At 39.0% G+C, this 22,916-nt stretch overlaps 2 protein-coding genes across 2 annotated transcripts; one reads left to right on the forward strand and one right to left on the reverse strand.

Annotated features, from left to right (window-relative positions):
- Nucleotides 1-2,501: 2,501 nt before the first annotated feature.
- Nucleotides 2,502-14,345, reverse strand: LOC139710528 (dihydroorotate dehydrogenase (quinone), mitochondrial-like). The gene is made up of 9 exons (XM_071622462.1): nt 14,188-14,345; nt 12,329-12,538; nt 11,426-11,625; nt 7,922-8,004; nt 6,023-6,213; nt 4,977-5,096; nt 4,195-4,348; nt 3,442-3,601; nt 2,502-2,585 (listed from the first exon to the last, which is right to left on the reverse strand). Exons 1-9 carry the CDS (start codon nt 14,197-14,199, stop codon nt 2,534-2,536), a joined length of 1,182 nt encoding a protein of 393 aa, XP_071478563.1. The 5' UTR covers nt 14,200-14,345; the 3' UTR covers nt 2,502-2,533.
- A 447-nt stretch (nt 14,346-14,792) lies between these two features.
- Nucleotides 14,793-18,667, forward strand: LOC139710525 (tartrate-resistant acid phosphatase type 5-like). The gene has a single exon (XM_071622460.1). The coding sequence runs from the start codon at nt 15,000-15,002 to the stop codon at nt 16,038-16,040; it is 1,041 nt and encodes a 346-aa protein (XP_071478561.1). The 5' UTR covers nt 14,793-14,999; the 3' UTR covers nt 16,041-18,667.
- The last annotated feature ends 4,249 nt before the right edge of the window (nt 18,668-22,916 follow it).

Consider the following 22,916-nt stretch of genomic DNA (forward strand, 5'->3'; position numbering starts at 1 on the left):
ATGTTAAATGAAACCAATGTAGTACAAATTCTACACTGTTTAATTCCAGTACTTGTAGTTCCCACACCATACTGGAGATTCGCATTGACCGAGTCATATTCCTTACCAGCACATTTACAACATTACTGGGACACACAGTGTAACTGCTAAAGGTATTTGAAATGTGCCTTGTCTTTCATAATTCTTCAGTCTTTTCTGCGTAACTTTTCCTCAAAAATATTTTGAACCTGTAAAGTCAAGGAATACTTTGTGTCAAACAAGTCATGCATTCAGATCTCAAAGATCTTTCAGCTCTTATCAAAATAATCTACATAAGATTACATGTGACTTTACTCTGCATAACTGTAATAGGTAGTATGAACACATCAACTCTTTTAAGGAAATATTTTTGCTGAGAGAGAGAGAGAGTACAATTACAGATATTCCTGCTGTAGCTCTCTGTACACAAGATTGCATTGAACGATATGTATCAATTCTGTATTGGGGTATTTGTTCCAAGTTCACAATACCACTGCCATAAACTGGCTGCAGCTAAGCTGGTAGCTTCACTGCCTGGTAAGCTGAAGGTGTAGTAGGGTTCAAATCACAGGCTGATTCCTTTTTGTCACATGGTCCATCGCTTCATCTATCATGATACTGATTATTAATGCAGTCTCTTTTCTGCAGAGCTAATGGCAAAAACACATCTTCTCACAATTCCAGATCATGCGTTTTGCTGATGGAGAAATGTTATGAATTAATTGCCATAAACTGCAACACTGTCCCCTAAATCTTTGAGGGTTATAGTGCCAATCACACCGATGTGAATTAATTGATCCGAATCTTGAAATTTCATCGTAATCTGTATCTCAGGAATTTTTGCCAGCGTTTTTTCCAGTACAAATCTCACTAAATAACGTAATCAGTCTCACTCTCCAAATCACAAGAAATTTTGTGATTATTGAGGAATTATCACAATTTTTTGAGAAATAGCACAACAGTTTGCACTGGGGTGAGTGTCTGAATTCAAACCACGCACACAAATACAAGGGCAAGGGTCCTCATTTGGGTAGATTTCAGGCATGCCTGGTTTGGTTGACAAAATATCGCAATCAACAATAAGCAACATATTTCTCTCCATCTGAATGGGCGCAAAAGAAAATCATGGTATTTGGATCACACTCAAATTCCTATTACTTTGTCTGTTTACACCCATCTATAATGTATAGCTAGTATCTCACCAACGGAGACGTCTCCGCGACATCTCCAACTTATCAGTCACAGCAGTCGCGGAGACGTCTCCAACATAATAATGTCTTGCGGTCTCACCAAGGAGACGTCTCTGAGACGAGTTATGGCAGGTGCCAAAAAATGTCAAATATGAGGGAGTCATTGCAGGATCACCTGACTTGATCTAGGCAGGATGTCAGCACGCAGATAGGTCACATGGTTTTTAAGTAGGTCAAACAGCGTCAAATAGAGTCTCCACGACGTCTCCGCGACGTCTCCGCGACCTCTCACCAGTTTTTCTGGTCTCCAGCAGGTCTCGGCTACGTCTCTGAGACGTCTCTGAGACATCGCGGAGACGTCTCAGCAGTCGCGGATATGATTAGTCTCCGCGACGTCTCCGCGACTGATGGAGACATCTCGGAGACGTCGCGGAGACTTCGCGAAAAATCGAACATGTTCAAATTTTTTGCGACTAACAGGCGACTAATCGGAGACTCTGTAATTTTCAGAAGACGTCTCGGAGACGTCGCGGAGACGTCTCTGCAACTAGCAAAATCTAGAGTTGCGAACTAGTCTCAAGCCCGGTGTGATACCCCCTTGAGGGCTTGCAGAATTTCATTCATCCTTTGATGCAACACAACAGGGAGAATATGCTTAAGCTGAAAAAAGAAAAGCTTATCAAAGGAAATACCTGATCCCATTTAATACTGAATACAGATTTCCCTCACACCAGGAACCTTTTTGCGCATTCAAAAACATTCAAGTTTTGTGACTACAACCACACTCCCCAACATTCTCCTGTTAATTTTGCTGTGTACATTTATTTGTAGGAGCAAACAATGAATAAGCCAGAAACTGCACACTTGAATATATAAACTCAAACAGCATTTCTTCCACTTCAACTTCTCAAAAACTTTATAGCACTCTGCTGATGTGACACTGGGTTTCACATAGTACCTGTTAATCCCATAAAACTGTTATTCAGTACTCGTTAGTTTTATTTGCTTTGCGTGCCTGTTGCTTGGTTTGTTTTAAATCATCACAGATGTTGACCTGGTAATGGATGCAGGAGTATAAAAGACTACAAAAAACCTAATGATGTCATTGTTAATGATGGCAAACCCTGAATACCGACATTTGATTCCGAAGCACTGGAGACGAAATAGGCAAACACTTAAAGTAGGCACATCCTGAAGCACAAACACACCACCAACTACTGGTACATCACACGCCTGGTGCGTAGTAACCGTGGTTCGTGACGTACTGGTATCATCGGACACTCTGGAGACTGGTCTCTCTCTCTCTCTCTCCCGCCGACTGTCTGCTACCTGTGGTCTGCCCCCACTGCCTCGGCCACCGAATTGAAGCCGTCCCTCCTGCAAGATCATTAAGGAAGTAATTCAATGTACAGTACATTAGGGGATGTGAAACAACACAATCACCCCTTGCAATTCAAGTCATCTGCTAGCATGCACATCACATCTATCAGGGCTCCACACTGACATTTCTCTCTGGTGGCCATTTCAGGCCACTAAAACCTTTGAATTTCACATTTTGGGGGCCAGAAAAAAAATATAGTGGCCTGAAATAAAAGGAAATATAAAATGTCATTTTCAATTTTAGCTGCCTGATTGGGCCACCAAAAGATAACCTTTTCAGAAATTTGGCAGCAAAACATCAATTTTTGGTGGCCCCAGGCCATTGGACCATGGCTTATGTCAAGCCCTGCATATTATGTACCTCACTTGGCAGTCATAGACTTGGCATTCTATTAGTCAGTAAGTAAGTAAGCAAGACCTTGTCTGCATGGCAAGGTTATGATTAAAAAGGCTACATCCACGTTTTGGCAAAATTTTGGAAGCTAATGTGTTGATTCATACATGGAAGAATGATACTAATTACATATCTCAACAAAAGGAAGCATCATAAGATCATGAAATGCAGTATTTCTTTTGTGTACTTTCATAAATACACCATAGTACTGTGTCCATAAAACATTGCCAATGATTATAAGCCACAATTAATGCAGCTTCTATAGCAACAACTCAAGCGTTAATGCCTGTAGGGCTGTTGCTTTGCTCTGACCAGCAAAACTGCAACTATTGGAGGTTGCAACTGGCAACAGCTGTAAGAACCAGACTCTGATACCAATATGAAACGGGACCTCCAAAAAGAGAAAAATAGCAACAACAACAACAACAACAAATCATACAAGAAATGGTCATCACTTACTTCAGTAATTCTTCTAGTTCTCTTTTGATTTTGCCAGGAAGAGGAGGACCCTCATATGCAAATGCAGTGTACAGCTGAACTAGAGAGGCACCTGCTCTGATCTTCTCATAGGCATGTTGCCCATTGCTTATTCCACCCACTCCGATAATCGGCAATTGACCTTCAATGATGTAAATGAGAGTGTAAACCACATTGGTGGAGAGAAATTGAAAGCAATGTCATAAAACACAAAACAGTCTATATACATTTTATCTGGTGTCCTTGTCTATCAGATTTGTTTTAATCAGTTGACTATAGATGCAACTAGTTAAAAGAAAAGAAAGAAAACACAACAATGACAGCTCTAAGTAAGGCTGTACTACCTCTACCATCAACTAACTGATTCAAAAATACTCTCGAAATGTAAAAAGCAGAAGGCTCATCAAATACTTTGTCAAGGCACAATGCTGCATGTCCTCAACACCAATACGGGCAACTAGAAATAAATATATATATTTTTGAAAGTTTTCATTTTCATGTGATTGCCCTGTTTAGTGAAATTCAAATATAACTGATTATCAGTGATAGTGTATGTGTGTGAGCAGACACACACATCAGTCATGATAGTACAATAAAATACAAAAGGCATATTTTGGACTGATCTCATCTGATGGATATTGCAAATCACTGCATCTAAGCTATAATGTTAACGAAGATATTTGTGTGTCTTCAAAACTTTAACACTGTGCTATTGTCCTGAACAGGCTGCCTCACCTTTTGTCAGTTTGTACATGTCTCCGACTGTTGCCGTGGATAGCTCCCTAAGAGGGGCGCCACTCAGCCCCCCTGTCTCACCCTTGTGCACTCCTTGGAGTGTGTCGGGTCTGCTGATGGTAGTGTTTGTCACTATGATGCCTCCAACTCCATTCTAGAAAAGTAAAATTAGAAATTATAATAATATCAATAACAACATCAAAAACAACAATACATACATACGTACGTACATACATACATACATACATACATACATACATACATACATACATACAATTTCTATAGAGTCATTTCCATTTGCTTAAATTCATAAAAAAATTTTAGTGAGTTAAGGCAAAATGAGCTTAATAAATGATCCAGTACTAAATAAAAGATGGTGGAAGACTGACATGGAAAGAAAAAAAAAAGAGATATGATATTTAAAGGGAGAGATATGACCACATGTACACTGTTATATAAATGTAGAAATATATAAACTACAATATCTGAATTGCTTTGAATTGTCAAACAAAATATATATGTAGACAAACCTAAAACATTCACCAAGTTTGAAGAGCTGCAAAAGACCTGTTCAAAATACACAGCATTTGACACTGCGCTCACCAAGATGGCTAATTGTCTCAGAGATGCAGTTGAAGAAAGGACAACTGATAACCAGCTCTCCTCAATAGATGCAGTTCTTGTTGAATGATATCAAGTCACTCATTACTCAAAATCATCCGTCACACCCTCAAATGGTATGGCAATCTCCCCTCCATCCCAATCCCCTTCACCCCCATCACCTTCTTGTCCATGACAACGGCTGCAATGTCCTCCTTATCCTTCTCTGAGAGGTCGGGAGAGATCTTCACCACGACAGGTGGCTTGGGTGAGCAGGGGAGAATGTCTCTGGCAGCCACCACCTGTACAGAACCAATAAGACATTGACACACGATGCTGCTCATCAATTTATGATGGAGAACTGAAATCAATCAATCATCTACACTTAACACGCCAGTCACACTGTGAGATTACACTGCCCAATACCTTCAGTACAAAGCATCAGACACTGTGTAATGCACTCCAGCTGCTCACTCTGTTTGTGTAACCTTAGCCTTCTGGGAACAACAATAGTGTTGCTATTAGAGACATGCAGATTTCTCCTGGAGCATAGGTACAAACAGATTCTGAGAACCATCAAAGTTTTCTCTGATTCTTTTACTGTACGGTAGGCTACATCATTATTATACATAATAGATACACAAGCATGATCAAGTTATTACTAGATAACAATTTGGAAAGTAGACAAAGATCTTGGGCTCTGAAGCTGAAAAAAAATCAAAACAAACAGACTTAGCTGAGATTAATGAGATTTCAACCCCATCATATGGTTTTAACTTTATGATACCAACTGTTCATGTTTTTGACAAACGTCTTAAAAAAAATTGGAATGTAAACTTAAAGTTTTGTTGTGGACCAATCACAATTTCTATAAAGAAAAATGGCAAAGCATTTAAGTGGATATTTGATTAATCTCACCTCATCAAAAATGATGCATCCTTGTCAACAAGATGCTCCTGGATCTTGCGGATTGACAAGGTGTATTTTTTTCAAAACTTATGTCAGCTACCACGCAACATAAAGTTCTGAGACTGGTCCAAAACTAGGTAAAAATTCCAACAGTACTAAGAGGAATGACTATCTCAGTAGCGGATCCAGGCAGGGGTGCATTGGGTCCCCGACCGACCTCTTTATTTTTTTAAAACAAAAGAAATAAAAAGGAAAAAAATGGAGGTGCCCTCTCCCTTTACAGAATTCCTGGATACGCCCCTGTATCTGTCATCCGTACCTGCTTTACGAGTTGCTCTAGCTGCTGTCTTCCCTGCATGGACCTCAGGCCAGGGGTGTTGGGACTGGACACGTTGATGACCAGGAAGTCTCCAAAGCAACCCAGTTTCCTGACCCCTTTCACGTAGTCCTCGACCGCATCCAGCGAGGTCTTGTTCTTCCCGAGATTAACTCCCACGATGCCCTTTTCAGCTGGATACATTTGGATTTAAGATGCATGAAGAAAGATTAACCCATTGAGGATGAGTCCCGAGTATACTCGGGCAAGCGTCTATGTGAAATGCGTGTTGTAGCAAAATCAAATCGTCCTCAACGGGTTAACATGAACATTATGGTTAACTCTAAGGACTCCCTTTTCCCCAGGATAGAGATTTATGTTAACCCATTGAGGACAGGCTGATTTTGCTACAATACGCATTTCCCATAGACACTTGACATATAAACATACTGTATACGCTATAATTTTCGCGTACATAAATTTTCGCGAATTGCCGCTGTCACACATTTTTGCGAGTGGTTAAATTCGCCATTGGGGGACCAGAGAAAATATGAAGTGGCAAAGAAAGTGTGAAGTTTCAACTTACTAGCAAATAAGAATGATACTAGTTATACACTGCATGAAAAAAACTGACCAAACTCTGCGAACTAGTAAGTTAGAATTCAACATTTTTGAAGTGGTTAAGTCCATCACGCTAAATTTCTGATGAGTGGTCCCCTTGCGATAATGGATTGGCTCTCTACAGTATTCGTAAGTAGACGTGGACGTGCGTGACGGAAAACAAGGTTAGCCAGTATGGTCTGTTCGGTAAGCCGTGACATGGCATAGGCCTACTAGCACTGAAATATTCGTGTCATCAAGGCAAGGGATTCATTTTGGAAGGTAATATTTTCGCGTGTTGTTAATAGCTCCCGACTCGCGAAATTCGCGAAAATGAAACCCCCGCGAAATATATAGCGTATACAGTAGATATAGGTGAACTCCAACAATGCCCTCTCCCTCTGGATTGTTATATAAAATATGCATAACAAAAGATTAATGCACATGGATTTCTGAAGTACTGCTGTAATGCAAAATGGACACACTATCGATTTGAATCATCCACATGAAAATTGTCCTCAGTCATATTCTTCATGCCTATCTGATTTCTTTGTTTTGTTTTGTTTTGTTTTTTTTAAACAGTCACATATGTAAATGACACACCTTTCATAGTAAAGGGTTTCCCACTTACAGTTTTGAAGCTCCTTCAATTTACCACACTGACTGTACTTTTGTCTACCTAACCATCTACATCAGAAATCAATCAGTGTACTCTTACTTGAACTGGTACAAACATTTACAACAAAAGTACTGACATAGAGATACATAGATCAGCTGTGTGAGAGAAGGAGAGAGAAAAAGAGGGAAAGAAAGTGAAAGAAGAAAGGAAAGTTCAACATGATTACAACATTACTGAGCGCTACAGAAATTCCCCGAAGGTTAGCAATCCTTAACCACAGGGCCAATTATACTTGAGCACATGACTTTACCCTGGGACATATTAAAACTAATGCAAGGATACGAGTGACATAACAATGCCCTGTTACAGGAAATTGTTATCAATCTCTCTGGCTTCACACTATCAACAAACTCTAACAATGGAACTTGCAAAGGTCACGAGGAACTATCTCCATAATTCCACCTTGCAGCTGAACAAAGTCCACAATGAATTTTACTGATGGTAAGTGTCTGCACAGAAACTTGCCATCTCACACTGAATGACTAACTCTACCTGGTATGTTTCTATCTATACACACAAAAATGACACACAAAAACAAAAACAAAATTAAGATTTAAAAGCATTAGTGCTGCATAATGATAGACTGAAATCTATTTATATTTTGCTAATAATCAGGAAATTACCTTGGGTTTTATCAGAGACTTGTTTTAGTCTTCTCAAGAGCCTTTCATGCACCACATCGTGTCCAACACTATTAAAACCATACCTGTAATTAAAGAAACACACATTCTCAAAGTTAAAGGTAAAACACCAATAATAAGACAAGTGATCGCAACAAATAATACACGTCTCATGCAAATACAAATCACTGCCAATATTTCCTCTCACTATTTGTAGATGGGCATCTGTGAATTTCCCCTACTGAGGTACTGAGGTAGCATTTAAATGTTTTGTTATGATGCAATATTTAGAATTAACTAGAAATGTCGCTACAGCGACTGGTTATACCCCCGTCAAACAACATTTCATAAGCTTTGGTCAAAACAACATTTGATAAGCTTTGGTCAAAAAACTGAGGAAGTAGTTAAATCCGCAAGATCTTTCCTTGATCTTCTGCCATTAATATGCCGTTACCATGGCAACGTACTTTCGGGTACTGTCGAAAAATGCGTCTTGCACATCTACAACCAAAGGCACACGTCTGTACCAAGTTTCATGGAAATTGGGCAAAAACTGAGGAAGTAGTTTGCAACACAAAATTTTCCATCATTTTGGCTCATAATATGTGAGCTGTTACCATGGCAACATACTTTTTGTCACTGTCAAGAAATGTGTCATGCTGACCTATATCCTAAGACAAACATTCAATATGAATTCCATGAGAATTGGAAGAACACTGATGAAGCAGTTTTGCCATGAAGCATTTTGCCCTATATTTTACCAATAACATGCCGTTACCATGGCAACGCACTTTTTGCCACTGCGGAAATATGTGTCTTGCACATTAACATATTCAGATGAACATCTGTACCTAATTTCATAAAAATTGATCAAAAACTGTGGGAGGAGTTCGCGACGCAAGATTTGTACCCATTTTTGCCCATAATATGCCGTTACCATGGCAACGTACTTTTGGGTACTGTCAAAAAATACGTCTTGCACATCTACAACCCAAGGCACACATCTGTGCCAAGTTTTATGGGAATCGGTCGAAAACTGAGGAAGTAGTTCGCGACGCAAGATTTGTACCCATTTTTGCCCATAATATGCCGTTACCATGGCAACGTACTTTTGGGTACTGTCAAAAAATACGTCTTGCACATCAATAACCTGTTCATCCCGCAATTCTCCGAGAACCTCCAATGCCCCCCAAAAAGATTTTTTTTTTTTGCAGGTTGACATGGAACACACAGCTTGGTAATCCACCTGTGCGAAAGCAGTCAAGCGGTCCATGTATCCTGTTTTCCATAGTCAACTACGTGTGCCATCAAACAATGCAAAATATCTATCGGGCGCGAGGTATCGGGCACTGATGGGCTCACACACTCCTTTGTTCTACACGAAAGAGGCACCTGAATGGGGTCAGAGAAAGCGAAAATCTACTGAGCTCAGCCTTGATTGCTATGTACATCTTCAAACAAGTGTCATACCAAAATAGGCGCACACTTCATTGGAAAAAAAAGGCAAATAATACTACGATACATGCGGTTTTCATACAGAAAGAAACTGATAATGATAAAAGAATCTCTAATATATCTAAGCTATCTTTATGGGCAGTATAACACAAATAAACACGAATTTAGGCCACAAAGGCAGGGACTCTTGTCTACATTTTGGAACCTGGTATAATAGGTTCAGCTATATCAGTTGACACCACGGGAACCTGTTTTATAAAGAGTTAAAGGGGAAGGCTAGTAACTGATCAGTGGGAATCAGTGGAAATGCTGGGAGATGATTGTTCTAATCCTTATGGGATTCATTCAAGAGTTCATTGTATATCTATTGTTGTGTGAAAATGATTTGCTTCAGAACGGTCTCATATTCAAGTAATGTGCAGATTAATGCTCCGTCACTGACCAGGGACGCTAACCTGGAAGCATTAAACTGCACATTACTTGAATATGAGACCATTCTGAAGCAAATCATTTTCACACAACAACAGATATACAATGAACTCTTGAATTAATCCCATAAGGATTGGAACAATCATCTCCCAGCATTTCCACTGATTCCCACTAATCAGTTACTAGCCTTCCCCTTTAAAATTGATTATATAGTTGATTTCAACTGTAAGTCTATGGCAGCCTGTGTCGTAAGGAAATTTAAAATCGATTTTATCTTTTGATAAAACAGGGCCCAGGTTGCCATAAGGAACAAGTAAAAAGGAATATATCGCAAGTGAAAGCAAAAGTGTCAAGTTTTGGGGAATTACTGCAATAACATCTCTAATGTTTTTAATGTGTGTGTGACAAGAACTACACTCACATAAAATTCACTCGCAGCATCGCTGACAATACCAAACAACAACAAAAAAAAAAAACAAACACCGAAAAACAAACAAGGAAGCTCATGCTGCTCATGCTTCCTTTATGGCAAAATACTTCCCCTATGATGAAATACTTGTAGCTTCACTTTCATGCCGTAAGCCCAATTGCTTTCTTTTTCCATCTTCATAAAATCTGTGTACTCAGACAGATTCTAGGCCTACAGTTGTTTGACAATGCAAAGAAGAGCTCAAATGACATTTTCGCTCAAATAACATTTTCACCCAAAGCATGAACTTAACTATATAACATTAACCCTTTCAGGACGGGCTGATTTTGCTGCAACACGCATTTCCCATAGGCACTTGCTTGAGTATACTCGCGACTCGTCCTCAACGGGTAAAGGACAATTCACATAGAAGAAATTATTGTTTTTCTTAAAAAGCAAATCTGAAACCACACCTCCAACAAAATATGTAAACTTCCTAAAAACTCCAGAGAACCCCCCTAACACCAACAAATAAGGCAAAAAAATGGGTCCTACTGAACTCAGCAAAAATAAAGCTGATCAAGGTAAAAACAGCCATCAGATGCACAAGTGAGCAATGTCCAGTTCCTCTTTATAAGGTTGCATCGCATATGTAGCTGGGCTGGCCACGAAATCTGACACATACCACTGAGAACTAGATGGAGTACTTGTAGGTTTAGAGCAAATGAAAGGGGAAATATGCAAACAATAAAACAAGATAAGCAGCAGATAGAAGGCAAAGGCAAACTAGCTGCAATGAAAATTACTGTAACTGTCAATGATCACATACAAAAAGATGTTGATGATTACTAAATTAAATTGAATTGAATCGGATTGTGTTTTCGTTTTACTTAGCCCTAAACGGAGCAATGAATGCTTTAATGCAAACGACAGGAGGACTAGCAGCTTCCCGTCCTTTCTGAAGTACAATGTGTACCAGTACTATGTCTAAGCAACGAGGATTAAGCCCAGGGGCACAAAATGCTGCAGCCAAGTCAATTGAATGAGGCGCCTCATAATTGATGGTCTGTGTTTCTATCCACACAGCCACAACAGCTCCTCTACATGAATCACCACTAATGATTCTTGCTTGTATATTTTTTCCTACTTAAAAAGCAAACAGACAAACAAACTCAAACAGCAACAACAACAATACCACTTCAGCTTAGGGGCACCTGTTTATAACTGCCTTGTCCTCTGGAAGCCTAAAGACCCTCGGTTTGGGGTTTCCTGGCTGGGGTTCAGGGGTGACACTGCCCACCTCAACAAAGCCAAATCCCATTTTCAGCAGGCCATCCATGGCTTCCGCATGCTTGTCGAACCCTCCAGCCATGCCGACTGGGTTTGAGAATGGCAGACCCATCACCTCACTTGCCTGGGTATCAACCAAGGAACAAACAAACCACAACATGTCTGTATGGGACTGCAGTGCATCATTTATGTAATCACCACTGTATAAGACCATAAAATAAGTTTTAAATTCAGATCATTACCAGGTGTTGTGGTCAAGATAGTTGGGAGAACTTTAAACTTAGACTTTTCTGACCAAACTATTTGGCATTTCAGCAATTCCTGTGATATGGAAACCTATACTTTTCTTTCCAACTGCCCCATGTCCATGAAAACTGTTACTGGAGCAAAACTTTACATCAAAATCAATGTCTTGAGGTTACCACACTGCAAAACACAGAACTTTTATTCATCTTTGTTTTTAGGTGTTGCCTGGAACTCAAAATTACCCCATGCAGCTTAAAAATGTTTATCCTTGCATCCTACAGTCATATGTAAGAACCATCCCAGATATTTCAAACAATCTGTTGCAGACATTATAGCACCATATATTGGGGGAGTGGGGAATTCACAAACATGATGGGGCCTACATAAAGCCACTATGCTACTCTCATTAACACTGCTTGTGCTGTCATAGGCGAGTGTGAATTTCTCCAGTAAATTTCACTGAAATTAGCAAGGAGGAAATAATTTCATTAATTGTACCGTACAAAAAAAAAATTCTTCTTAAATTCTATGGTATATTGATATTGTATATCCTGTCTGTGTATATCCTGTCTGTGACCTACCAGTCGAGGGGGGTCTTTGTATTTGCTCCGTGGCACCAACCCCCAGGCTGCTGTCTTTACTGCCAAGATGTGAGATGTCTCGCCGTCTATCAGTCTGAAGGAAGGCATCACAAAATCACGATAGAATTTCTCATTGCCGTTGGCAACGGCGATGCCCACAAAGAGCACGGACCCTCCTCCCAGGACGGTAGCTGCTGTCTGAAGTTTCTTCTGTGATCACCAAACATTGTAAGATTTGTAAGATTTTATTAAACTCTGCTGACCCCTGATCGGAAGTATGAGAGTTTTTACAAGAATATGTTTTAATGAATACAATTGTTTGCATTGTGAATTGATTAATTAAAAAAAATACAAACACTAAAACTAAACATATATGTTGTTTTCAGCACAATCACATTGTAAAATGCACTGGTTGTTAGGTAAATAAATACCATGGTATAGTCAAACCCATCTATTTTATAGTGACCACCTGCAGTATTCTCTTTAATGTGGACCACTCAACGCAATTCCCCACACAAGAAAAGCCATGGTAATGACCTCGTCTATACATAGTGGCCACCTGTCTACATCAGCCACTTGTTTGGCTCCCTTATGAGGTGGCCACTGTATGTGGACAGGTGCAAGTTTGACTGTACATTAATTGCTCCTATCAAATTGCCAATTTTCTTTTCCATTCATCAAACACAGGGCTGCCAACATCCACACTCCAAAATCAGGAAGATCCCAAGACTGCTAGAGGCTTTCATGCAGATATTTACACAAAAGGCATTGTAACAGGCATTAGTATCAATTCTGGATTGGAGTCAGCATTTCAATTAGACAGAAAGATCCGTCTGTCCGGGGGAGTCTTTTATTTTTTTGACGTTATCGCTCTCCTCCGCATGAAGCCAGACACAGTCTCCGTGGAACATTTCCCCGACGACCAGATACAGACCGATCTTTCAGTCAACATTTCAATAAGATTCTTCTTTTACCTGAAAGGTAGTAGTTATGAAGAAATGGTTATCCTTTTTTTTTATATGAAGAATATCCTCTATTAAGGATCAGGGAGATCCGAAGACTTGCTCATAAAAATAACCGTGGTAATCTATGGTAATTAGATATTGTCAGATCCAGGCTAGTAGTAGAATAGACCTAGACTAGATGTCTAGTGAAAGCTCTGTATTTAAAAGACTGTAACGTAATCAAGGAAAAATCCTCCTTGTTGGAGTCACACTGACATTGTTAAGCTATATTCTGACACTGTCTATCTATAACAAATTAAGTTACTCTTGTCTGACTTGTCGTGGTGTAGAAATCATGGTGCCTCATAACTGCGACCAGCCCCAACACGCAGTGTTGGGGCTGGTCGCACAGTGTGTAACTGTGTATACGGAGCGTCCCGGGGTTACCACAGTGTGTAACTGTGTATACGGAGCGTCCCGGGGTTAGGTGCCTCAATAAAAACATGGTGCCTTAATAAAAACAAAGCCACCTTTTACAGATAAAGAGTTGTTTCTACTTCTTCTACTTCTACTTCTATGGTGCTTCTCATCAAAGCCTGTTCAGCAACTGGATGAGGGTTTGTGGTGTGGTGCTTCAGACAGTGGATGCCATTTCTGCTTTGTGCTATTGTGCTCACTGTGCAAGTAAAAATAAATCTCTGCTATACTTAGTTATGAACAACAAACACACACACACCCACATTAAACTAAAGTCATTTAGCTCTAACATTGTCATTAGGCCTCTACTAATGTTAGATGACTTTTCCTTTCTTTGAATTGGAATAGAGGTCTAGTCATATCCACAGACCGCACATATTACATAAACTTAATTTAATTTACGCATTCGATGCGTGTCACACGTCAGATTCTACTCACTTTCAGTGACATTGTTGTTCTACAGCTGAGCCCCACATCAACTTGCTTGTTAAGATCTAGAACTGGTACTGGTGTATATATAGGAGCCTTCTTATTACATGTTATTGGTCGAAAACAGGTTAATGTGGATACAAATCATACAAAAACGCCTCCGTTCCGTAGCGTATGGGATCTTCGTGATAACAGCACGCAGACCTGCCGCACAAGGTAGTGGGTCAGGCGTAAGCTGTGGTAGGATCTAGGAGGAAACACGCGCGCCGATGATAGACTCTGTCTTAGTTGTTCTCTACAATGTTTCATTTTCGTGAATGTTGTTCCTTAATAAATTCTAAGTGTCTCTTTGGGTCAATGGTATCATCGAGTCAGTCTAGATACGAATAACTATTTTTAAAGATAAGAATTATTAGCAAGATAATCGAAAAGGAATAAGAGTGTACCCTATTAAACAGCTGTCACATTTTGTTTAAAAAAAAGCTTCTACGTCTGAATTAAGCCTAATTTAATTTGGTCACCTGATGATATATAATACGTCACATGACAATATTATTCAATTCTAGAACAGTTGTATCATTCTCATAACCAAAGAGCGCACGCAATGTGAATCATGTTGCTAGCGGCTGAGCTACAAAAGCCAGTGTTGCTGAGGAAAGGCTAGAGACAGTACCTCCCGCTTGATTTCTCCGTGCAGCGGCCCATCGAGTCAGCAAGGTTATCATTCTATCCAAACGTCTGCTTAGGTTTTTGCGGGTTTCCCCTGCCATCGACCATTCGTGTAGCCAAAGATAAATCTTGTGAATATTCTAGTTCTCAAAATGGGAATCGAGAGGGCCATTCGGGTGTCTCTGCTGTCGGTCGTAGCTTTGAGTGCTTGTTTTGCCCTTGCCCACGCGCTGCCAGCAGCGAGTAAGAACGCCGTATACTACGGCAAGGAAAATGCTCTCAACTACCTAGTGCTGGCCGACTGGGGCGGCCAGCCCGGCGCTCCGTACTACACCGAGTGTGAATACAATGTTGCAAAGCAGATGGGTGTGATTGCGACGAATTACGACTCTAAGTTTGTCTTGGCACTGGGAGACAACTTTTACTACGACGGCGTAAAGAGTGTAGACGATCCCCGCTTCAACGAGACTTTCGAGAACGTGTTCACCGCCGATTCCCTACAGGTGCCCTGGTACGTTGTTGCTGGGAACCACGATTACCACGGCAGTGTTCAGGCACAGATCGAGTACTCCAATGTCTCAGAGAGGTGGCAGTTTCCCGACTTCTATTTCGCTGAGCGCTTCCAGATACCCAACACAACTGACACGGTGGCCTTTATTTTGATTGACACTATCATGCTGTGTGGAGGAATGGATCTCGATGATGCGGACATCCACAAGCAACCATCGCAAGCCAGTGAAAAGAAGTTGATGGAGGCCCAGTTGCTGTGGATTGAGGATCAACTGAAGAGCACCAGAAACGACACGTATGTGATCGTCGGGGGACACTATCCCGTGTGGTCGATCGCCGAGCACGGCCCGACCAAGTGCCTGGTAGACCTGCTTCGTCCCTTGCTCATTAAGTACGACGTCAATGCCTACTTTTGCGGTCACGATCATAATCTCCAGCACATCCGAGAAGATAATTCCAGCGTTGAATACTTCGTCATCGGCGCAGCGCACATCGTTGACCCCTCCGTCGCCCACCAGGCGGACGTACCGGCCAGCTGGTTGAAGTTCCATTACGCCGACCTAACGAGCCTTGGGGGCTTCGCGTACGTGGAGGCCACATCGTCTGGCATGGATTTGACATTTGCCGACGGCGTGGCGGGAAAGAGTCTCTACCATGCCACTATCATGCCAAGAAAAAAGTGATATGATTTGTTTCTAGCGTGCACTTGTTCCCCTAGCAGCCGTATTATCTTCGCCTCAAAGCTAAACTGAAATGATTGTTGCTTTTTGCGTGTTGTCGTTTGTCGTTTCGTCTTTCTTTTTGTCTATCAATCTTCATGAATATGACACGAACCTCTGTGAATCAAAGAACAGATGTTAAATGCAAAATGAATGCATGCAGAAATTGAACAATTATAGAATATGTGCAATTGGCCCACCATGGACCTATTCTCTCAACTGAGACAGAAATTGGTTACTCCCAAAACGGATATACGTTTGTTTGTTTGTTTGCTTTTTCTGTTGAGATGATGGGTTGTGATGAAACGGGAGTAAATATTGATTGTACATGACAACATTCCTGATGTGTGATAGACAACCCGATGATATATCGTCCTTCATTCAAATTTATGAGTAAAATTACTCAGGGGAGGAAAGATTTGACTTTCTTGTAAATGATGATATATACGCTGAACTTCTTGCGACTGTATTGTCGCATGCAGCTGCACTGTAATGATGTTCATTGTCCATGTTGTTTTGTTTGATATTGGACACCTTTCATTTTGTTTTTATTTGTGCACGTTACAAAATGAGTAACTTTTTGTTTATGTGTTGCATTGATCTGCTGTGCAGGTCAGATATACTGGTTGGTAATAAGATATTTACCTCTCTCCTATCAATACATGTATAATGTTTAATATGTTCTCCCCGTACATAGGCCACGTTTGATGCACTCAACACTAGCAAATTTGAAATTATTTTTGCATTCATTATGCATCAGTCGAATTTGTAAGGTTCAAGATAGTTCTCACACTCACTGATGCATTATTTTACAAAAATTAACCTTTGATCATGCAAAATACAACTTATGTTATACTATGATGATCTATTCACTGTTGAGACCATGCTTACATGGTACATAGGATTGATGCTCTATTGGAAATCCATAGGTTCATCAAATTTCGCCCACAGCGTGAACATCCATTGACAAGATTGCCTATACCCAGTGCACCATGTCCCCTTGATCCGGGTGTCAAATTTTCAGGGACTTATACATGGAGGAGCATTGCTTACTTATCAAGTACTACGAGTACAACCTTAGATCAGTTATATCATGAACATATGCACAGAGCCTATACTATTATGATTAAGATTCTATCCAAAGAGTCATAGTGATGCTAATGATGAAGACGATAAGGCCATACAAATGTAAGTAGGCCTACTATATAAATGTACAAATACCACATGCTTATAGTTACCGTAGATTTTTTTTAATGATTATGTTAATTGTTATTGTTGCCCTAGAGATTGACAAATGTTGTAGTGTCTTACTATTTGTTCCTCATCAGCCCTCTTGGACGTTAGGAAAAATAAGTCAGTTGGCAGTTGCTCTCAATGCCCTTTTTCAGTGCCTGATTCAGTGACGGAATATTCCAGAAGACAAACAAGTGTTCAGTTCAGTACTTTTAATATGTTCATTGTACTGTTGCAATCAAAGCCATATTTATGTGATACTTGTATTTATTCTTTATAAAAACCAGGCAAATCAAACTGACGTACGTCAAGACAAATTTGAAAAATGAAAAGTTAGCTTACGACAATGTTGTTTACGGGCGTAGGACCTAATATGTTGTATAATTCAATATAAGAGGAGGTGATGTTCAGATGAATGATTGGACAAAACCATTGATACTGTTAGCCTTTTTTATTTGAATATGTTGGACAGGGATGAAAATGACTTTTTAAGGATCAAACATAAAGAGACAATGATAGCCAAGGCTCGACAATAGCAGTAACAAGATGGCCCGGGGCCACCAAAGATAGATGTCGGGTCTCCACTTTTTAAGAAAAGTTATAATGTTTGGTTGCCCGTTCGGGCCACCAAAAAAAAAAAAAAAAAAAAAAAAAAAAGTTACTGTCGAGCCTTGCATTTATCTTCATTAGGGAAAAAAAAGTAACAAATGAATGAATGGAAGATGTCAACGTTAGTTCATTAAGGAATTAATCACTTGAATAATGACTTAGTCGAAAGTTAAATGTCTTCCATATTCAAAACAATGCATAGTTTATCCGATTAGTCAGATAACCACCAACAGCCCATGAACGTTTCACGAGACGAGTAGAAATATGTATTTGTACAGCAACAATGGTATTGAGTAAGCATGCAGAGTAAGCATGTGACCATAAAAACGTGCCTTATCGCGTAAGCTTGTAGAACAGAAGGAGATATGAGATCGAAAGCCAAATGTCGTGTGCGAGATGAGCTTTTGTTTACTAACTCGCTGTATAGGAGTTTACCGGTAGTTTTGATGAATTCAAGGGGAAGTGCACATTAATATTTACACGCAATGGCAGAAAGCAAAATACAATCGACCGGCGTAATTTCTGTCGGGATAGCGATTTATAAAAACGACATTTTTAATAGTTTGTAACGACTCAGCTATTGATCTATGTCCAACGATTTGGATAAGAGAACAAAAACTATGCCAAGCAGCTCAGGTCATAATGTGTCAATACAACTGTTAGCACTTCGGCGTCTAAGGCTTTCATCGTGGAAGTAGAAGAAAATACAACACTGAGACAATAAAGCTCTCACGTAATAAAAAAAATGACAAAAATAAAATGATAAAAGAGGGCAATCATCAATATCGTCATGTGAGTGTCATGATATATTTTGATGTGTCATAAAGAGTTTCGTGTTAGACAGGTGTTCTGAGATTGCTGCTTTGTACATGTTACTGCAATGACATTACATTGTATTCCGGAACAGACTGTAATCAATAAAAATATCAACACGTTTTACGAAGCAGTGTTCGTTGCGTATCTACTTCCTGTTTCCAACACACGATCCATTTGTACGCCTTTATTGTAGTAGGCAGCTGCAGTTCATTTTCTATTTCTATTCCAAAGAGATGAAATAAAAATCACATGCGTGAACAAACGGAAAAAAAAAATTCCAACAAACTCGAGTTAAAGATGAGTTTTTAGATGACTACACCCGTTTGAACGAAGTGCATCGTGCATTTGCATGTTGTCTGTGTGGCTGCGATCAGTGCTGCATTAATGTGAAATATATAATTATGGAAAGTATTGATCGTAAATTGGTGTAGTTTCCGCAGTGCTTTGAAATTGGTTGCAATGGCAATATTGATTGTGTCGCATGTATATCTAATCATCAGTGTATAATCATACAGTGATGGTGATACACCCCTCCCAGATATGTGTATATACAGTGTATCATGGTCAGTGATATTTGATAAGTAAAATGTTAATCTATGTGTTCATGGCGATAAAAAGGAGATAACTCAATATAGCAGAAAATAGGCCTAGCACCTTTCCCTTCGGTCCCTATATAGTTGCAATTTTGATCGTGCAAGAACATTGTGTCAAGAAGTTTATCAAAGTTTAGATTAGTGAATCATTGTCTTTGGCTTTATATCTTAAAGGCTCTAAATGGAAATGGCGGCGATATATTGATTGACGCATTAAGAAATGTAACTATGATGATGATAATAATGATAACAAAAAAAGAATGATAGTGATGATAATAGCAATAATTTGATAGTTACTATTCTCATTATCGATAACCATAGTGATGATAATGAGAATGATAATAAATAGCTATGTGAAAATGTAATCTATTGTGATAGATAAACATTTCAATTAGTGCTTGTATAAGGGAATATAAAGTAATGATTGAAATGTTTGTCTACACACCAGCATGGCCACAGGTAAGATCATCTTCACGCAACATACTTGTGTATGTAGCGAATAACTAATTGGTTTTGCTTGGTTCAGTTCAGTTCAGAGCAACCACTTTCTTGTATTCAAAAATATTTTCGGTAATTCTTATTTTATCCTATAAAAACATCCCAGCGAATGTTATAAAGGGACTGTACAGTACTGCTTGAGGTGAGGATTCAGCTTGTAACGTTTTGCGAGATATTTAGAAACCACTCTATGAAATGTTAAAGAGCATACACTTCGAAGGGGAATCAAACGTTTATTTGATGAAAATCGGTTTTGAAATGACTGAGATATCTACAAACAAGGAAAAACAAAGAGATCTTAATAATAGTCGTGGCCTGTCAATTTTATTAGGATCGCTGCTTTTTTTTTTTTTTTTGGATATCTCAGCCATTTCAAGGCCAATTTTCATAAAATAAACGTTGAATCCTTCTTGAAATTACATGCTCTTTTGTATTTCATTTGAGGTTTTTCATTATCTCACCAATATATATATATATATATATATATATATATATATATATATATATATATACATATATATAAACCTGAATCCTCACCTCAGCCAGTACTGTTAGGTCCCTTTAAGTATAGAAATATGAATTAGACCTAGATATTTGAAGTTCATTTGGTGCAATCAACGTCAAAGTTGAATTATTTTTCTTTCTTACAAATTTCCGAAACCAGCGAGTATTTGGCTCGCCATAGAACCAGTAGCGTTCACAATGTGTGGAATGTGGGGCGGACGGTGTGATTGATTGTCATTGTCCGTTATCATTGTGAATAATGTGAATGTCATTGTGAATATCATTGTGAATGCTACTGGTTCTATGGCAATCCAAATTCTCGCTGGTTTCGGTATCTCTGAGAGTGCAAAATGATTACATTTGGTAAATTGCAAGGGTTGACAAAAATGGTCCTAAAATCATAACACATTAACCAAAATTAAAGAACTTGGTGTCATTCTATTGGAAAAAGAATGACCTTTCCAACAGTATGCAAAATAATGACATATTTGCAACAATATTGCTGAAATTAAAGATCTTAGGTGTTCCGTTCTTTCTGGGCCACCCTGTATGATAGTGTTATGATCTATGTCTCAGCTATCGATTAAATGTCCAACGTTTTGGATAAGAGAACAAAACTACGCAAGCTCATAAATGGCAATATTAGCACTTCGACGTTTAAAGCCGTCATCATGAAGTGGGAGACGATACGACACAGAAATATTGAAGCACTCGTGTAAATAAAAAATGACAAAATGATAAACGAGGGCAACCATATACATCATCAATATCGTCACTTCTATAGAGTTAGCTAGTTATCAGGGCGAATATGAATTCGACCTAAGTATTTGAAATTCATTTGGTGCAATCAAGGTCAGAGTTATGTCGCAAAATTACTTTTCTTTCTTACAAATTTCCGGAAGGCCTAATCAGACAATACCTTATCTAGCGGTGACTCCTGTACTTTCCCGCTCCGAACGCTCATTAACGCGTGGCTGAATAGCGACACTTCTGTGGATAAAAATGTAATCCGCTGTCATATAGTGTTATGCTCTATGTCTCAGCTATCGATTAAAATAAATGTCCACCGTTTGGATAACAGAACAAAAACTCGAAGCTGCTCATAAAATGTCAATATTAGCACTTCGGCGTCTAAAGCTTCTCATTTCATCATGAAGTGGACACAGAAACAATAAAGCTCTCGTATATATAGGTATATTATAAACTGACAAAATTATAAACGAGGTCAATCATAATATACATCATCAATATCGTCACTATAAAGAGTGTCATGATATATTTTCCTGCGTCATAAAGAGTTCCGTGTTAGACTTTTAGGTGCTCTGTTGCTGCTTTAAACTGCAATGCTGTTATTCCGGAACAGACTGTAATCAATAGATATCAGCATGTTTTACCATTAAAGCAGTGTTCGTAGCGTATCAATTATTCATGTTTCCAACACATGCACGATCCATCACAGGTGTGCGCCTGTATATTGTTATACAGCTGCATTTCATCATCTATTTCCATTTTAAAAAGAATGTCACATTGAAAAAGAAAATTGAGTTAACGATAAATTATTCTTACATGACCACATGAGCATTCCTCATTTACCCGTTTTAACGAAATGCGTCGTGCTAGCGTGTTGTCTGTATGGCTGCTATCAGTGTATGAACATGTATTAGTTAATGTCAAGTGTATCGAAAGTATTGATCGTAAATTGGTATGGTATGTGCAGTGCTTTAAAGTCACTTGCAGTAGTAATATTGACTGTCACACGTGTATCTAAACATCACTGTATAATCATGCAGTGATAGCAATGCCCCACCCAGATACATTAATGTCAATATTAAGGTCAGTGATATTTGATACATAAGTATCATTATCATTATGCATTCCTATATACGTCAATGCCGTGAATTTGTTTCATAAAATACAAGTTTTGCTTCTAAAGTAACCGTGTATATTCGCGTCAGAAACATGCTCATGTTCGATTATCTTTACACGTAGGCCTATACGTCCCATTGTAGTGTTTTTCCACATATCGTGATTGTTCCAGGCCGATTATTTACGCTCTTTGATGTCATACTCTACACTGAAAAATACACATTAAAAAATAATTTGATGTTCTGATACTGCATGGGGTCATTAAAAAAGTGTCAGAAAAATGTGTGAAAAAAATAGTGATGGGTATACAGGATGTATATAGAATATTAGGTGTGATAACATAATACAGCCGTAGTGAATAGTTTTAATAGGTATGGTCTCCTGCTCTGTGATCGAGTTGTCACACCATAATAAATGTAAAATGTTAATCTATTAGTGTGTTCAAAGGCGATAGAAAGGAAATAGCTCAATATAGCAGAAAATAGGCCTAGCACCTTTCGCTTCGGTCCCTATATAGTTGTAATCTTGATCGTGTAAGAACATTGTGTCAAGAAGTTTATCAAATTTTAAACTAGTGTCGCGTTGTCTTTCCTTTAGATTTTAAAGGCACTGAATGGAAATTTTATTTATAGTTGACGCATTAAGAGATTTAACAATGATGATGATGATAGTAATAATGATAATAAATAAAAGGAATGATGATGGTGATGATAATACCAAT

The sequence above is a fragment of the Diadema antillarum genome, unplaced genomic scaffold, assembly GCF_040938485.1.
Source record: "Diadema antillarum isolate AM-2024a unplaced genomic scaffold, OU_Dant_1.0 seq00001539_RagTag, whole genome shotgun sequence".
In the NCBI taxonomy this organism is placed as follows: Eukaryota; Metazoa; Echinodermata; class Echinoidea; order Diadematoida; family Diadematidae; genus Diadema; species Diadema antillarum.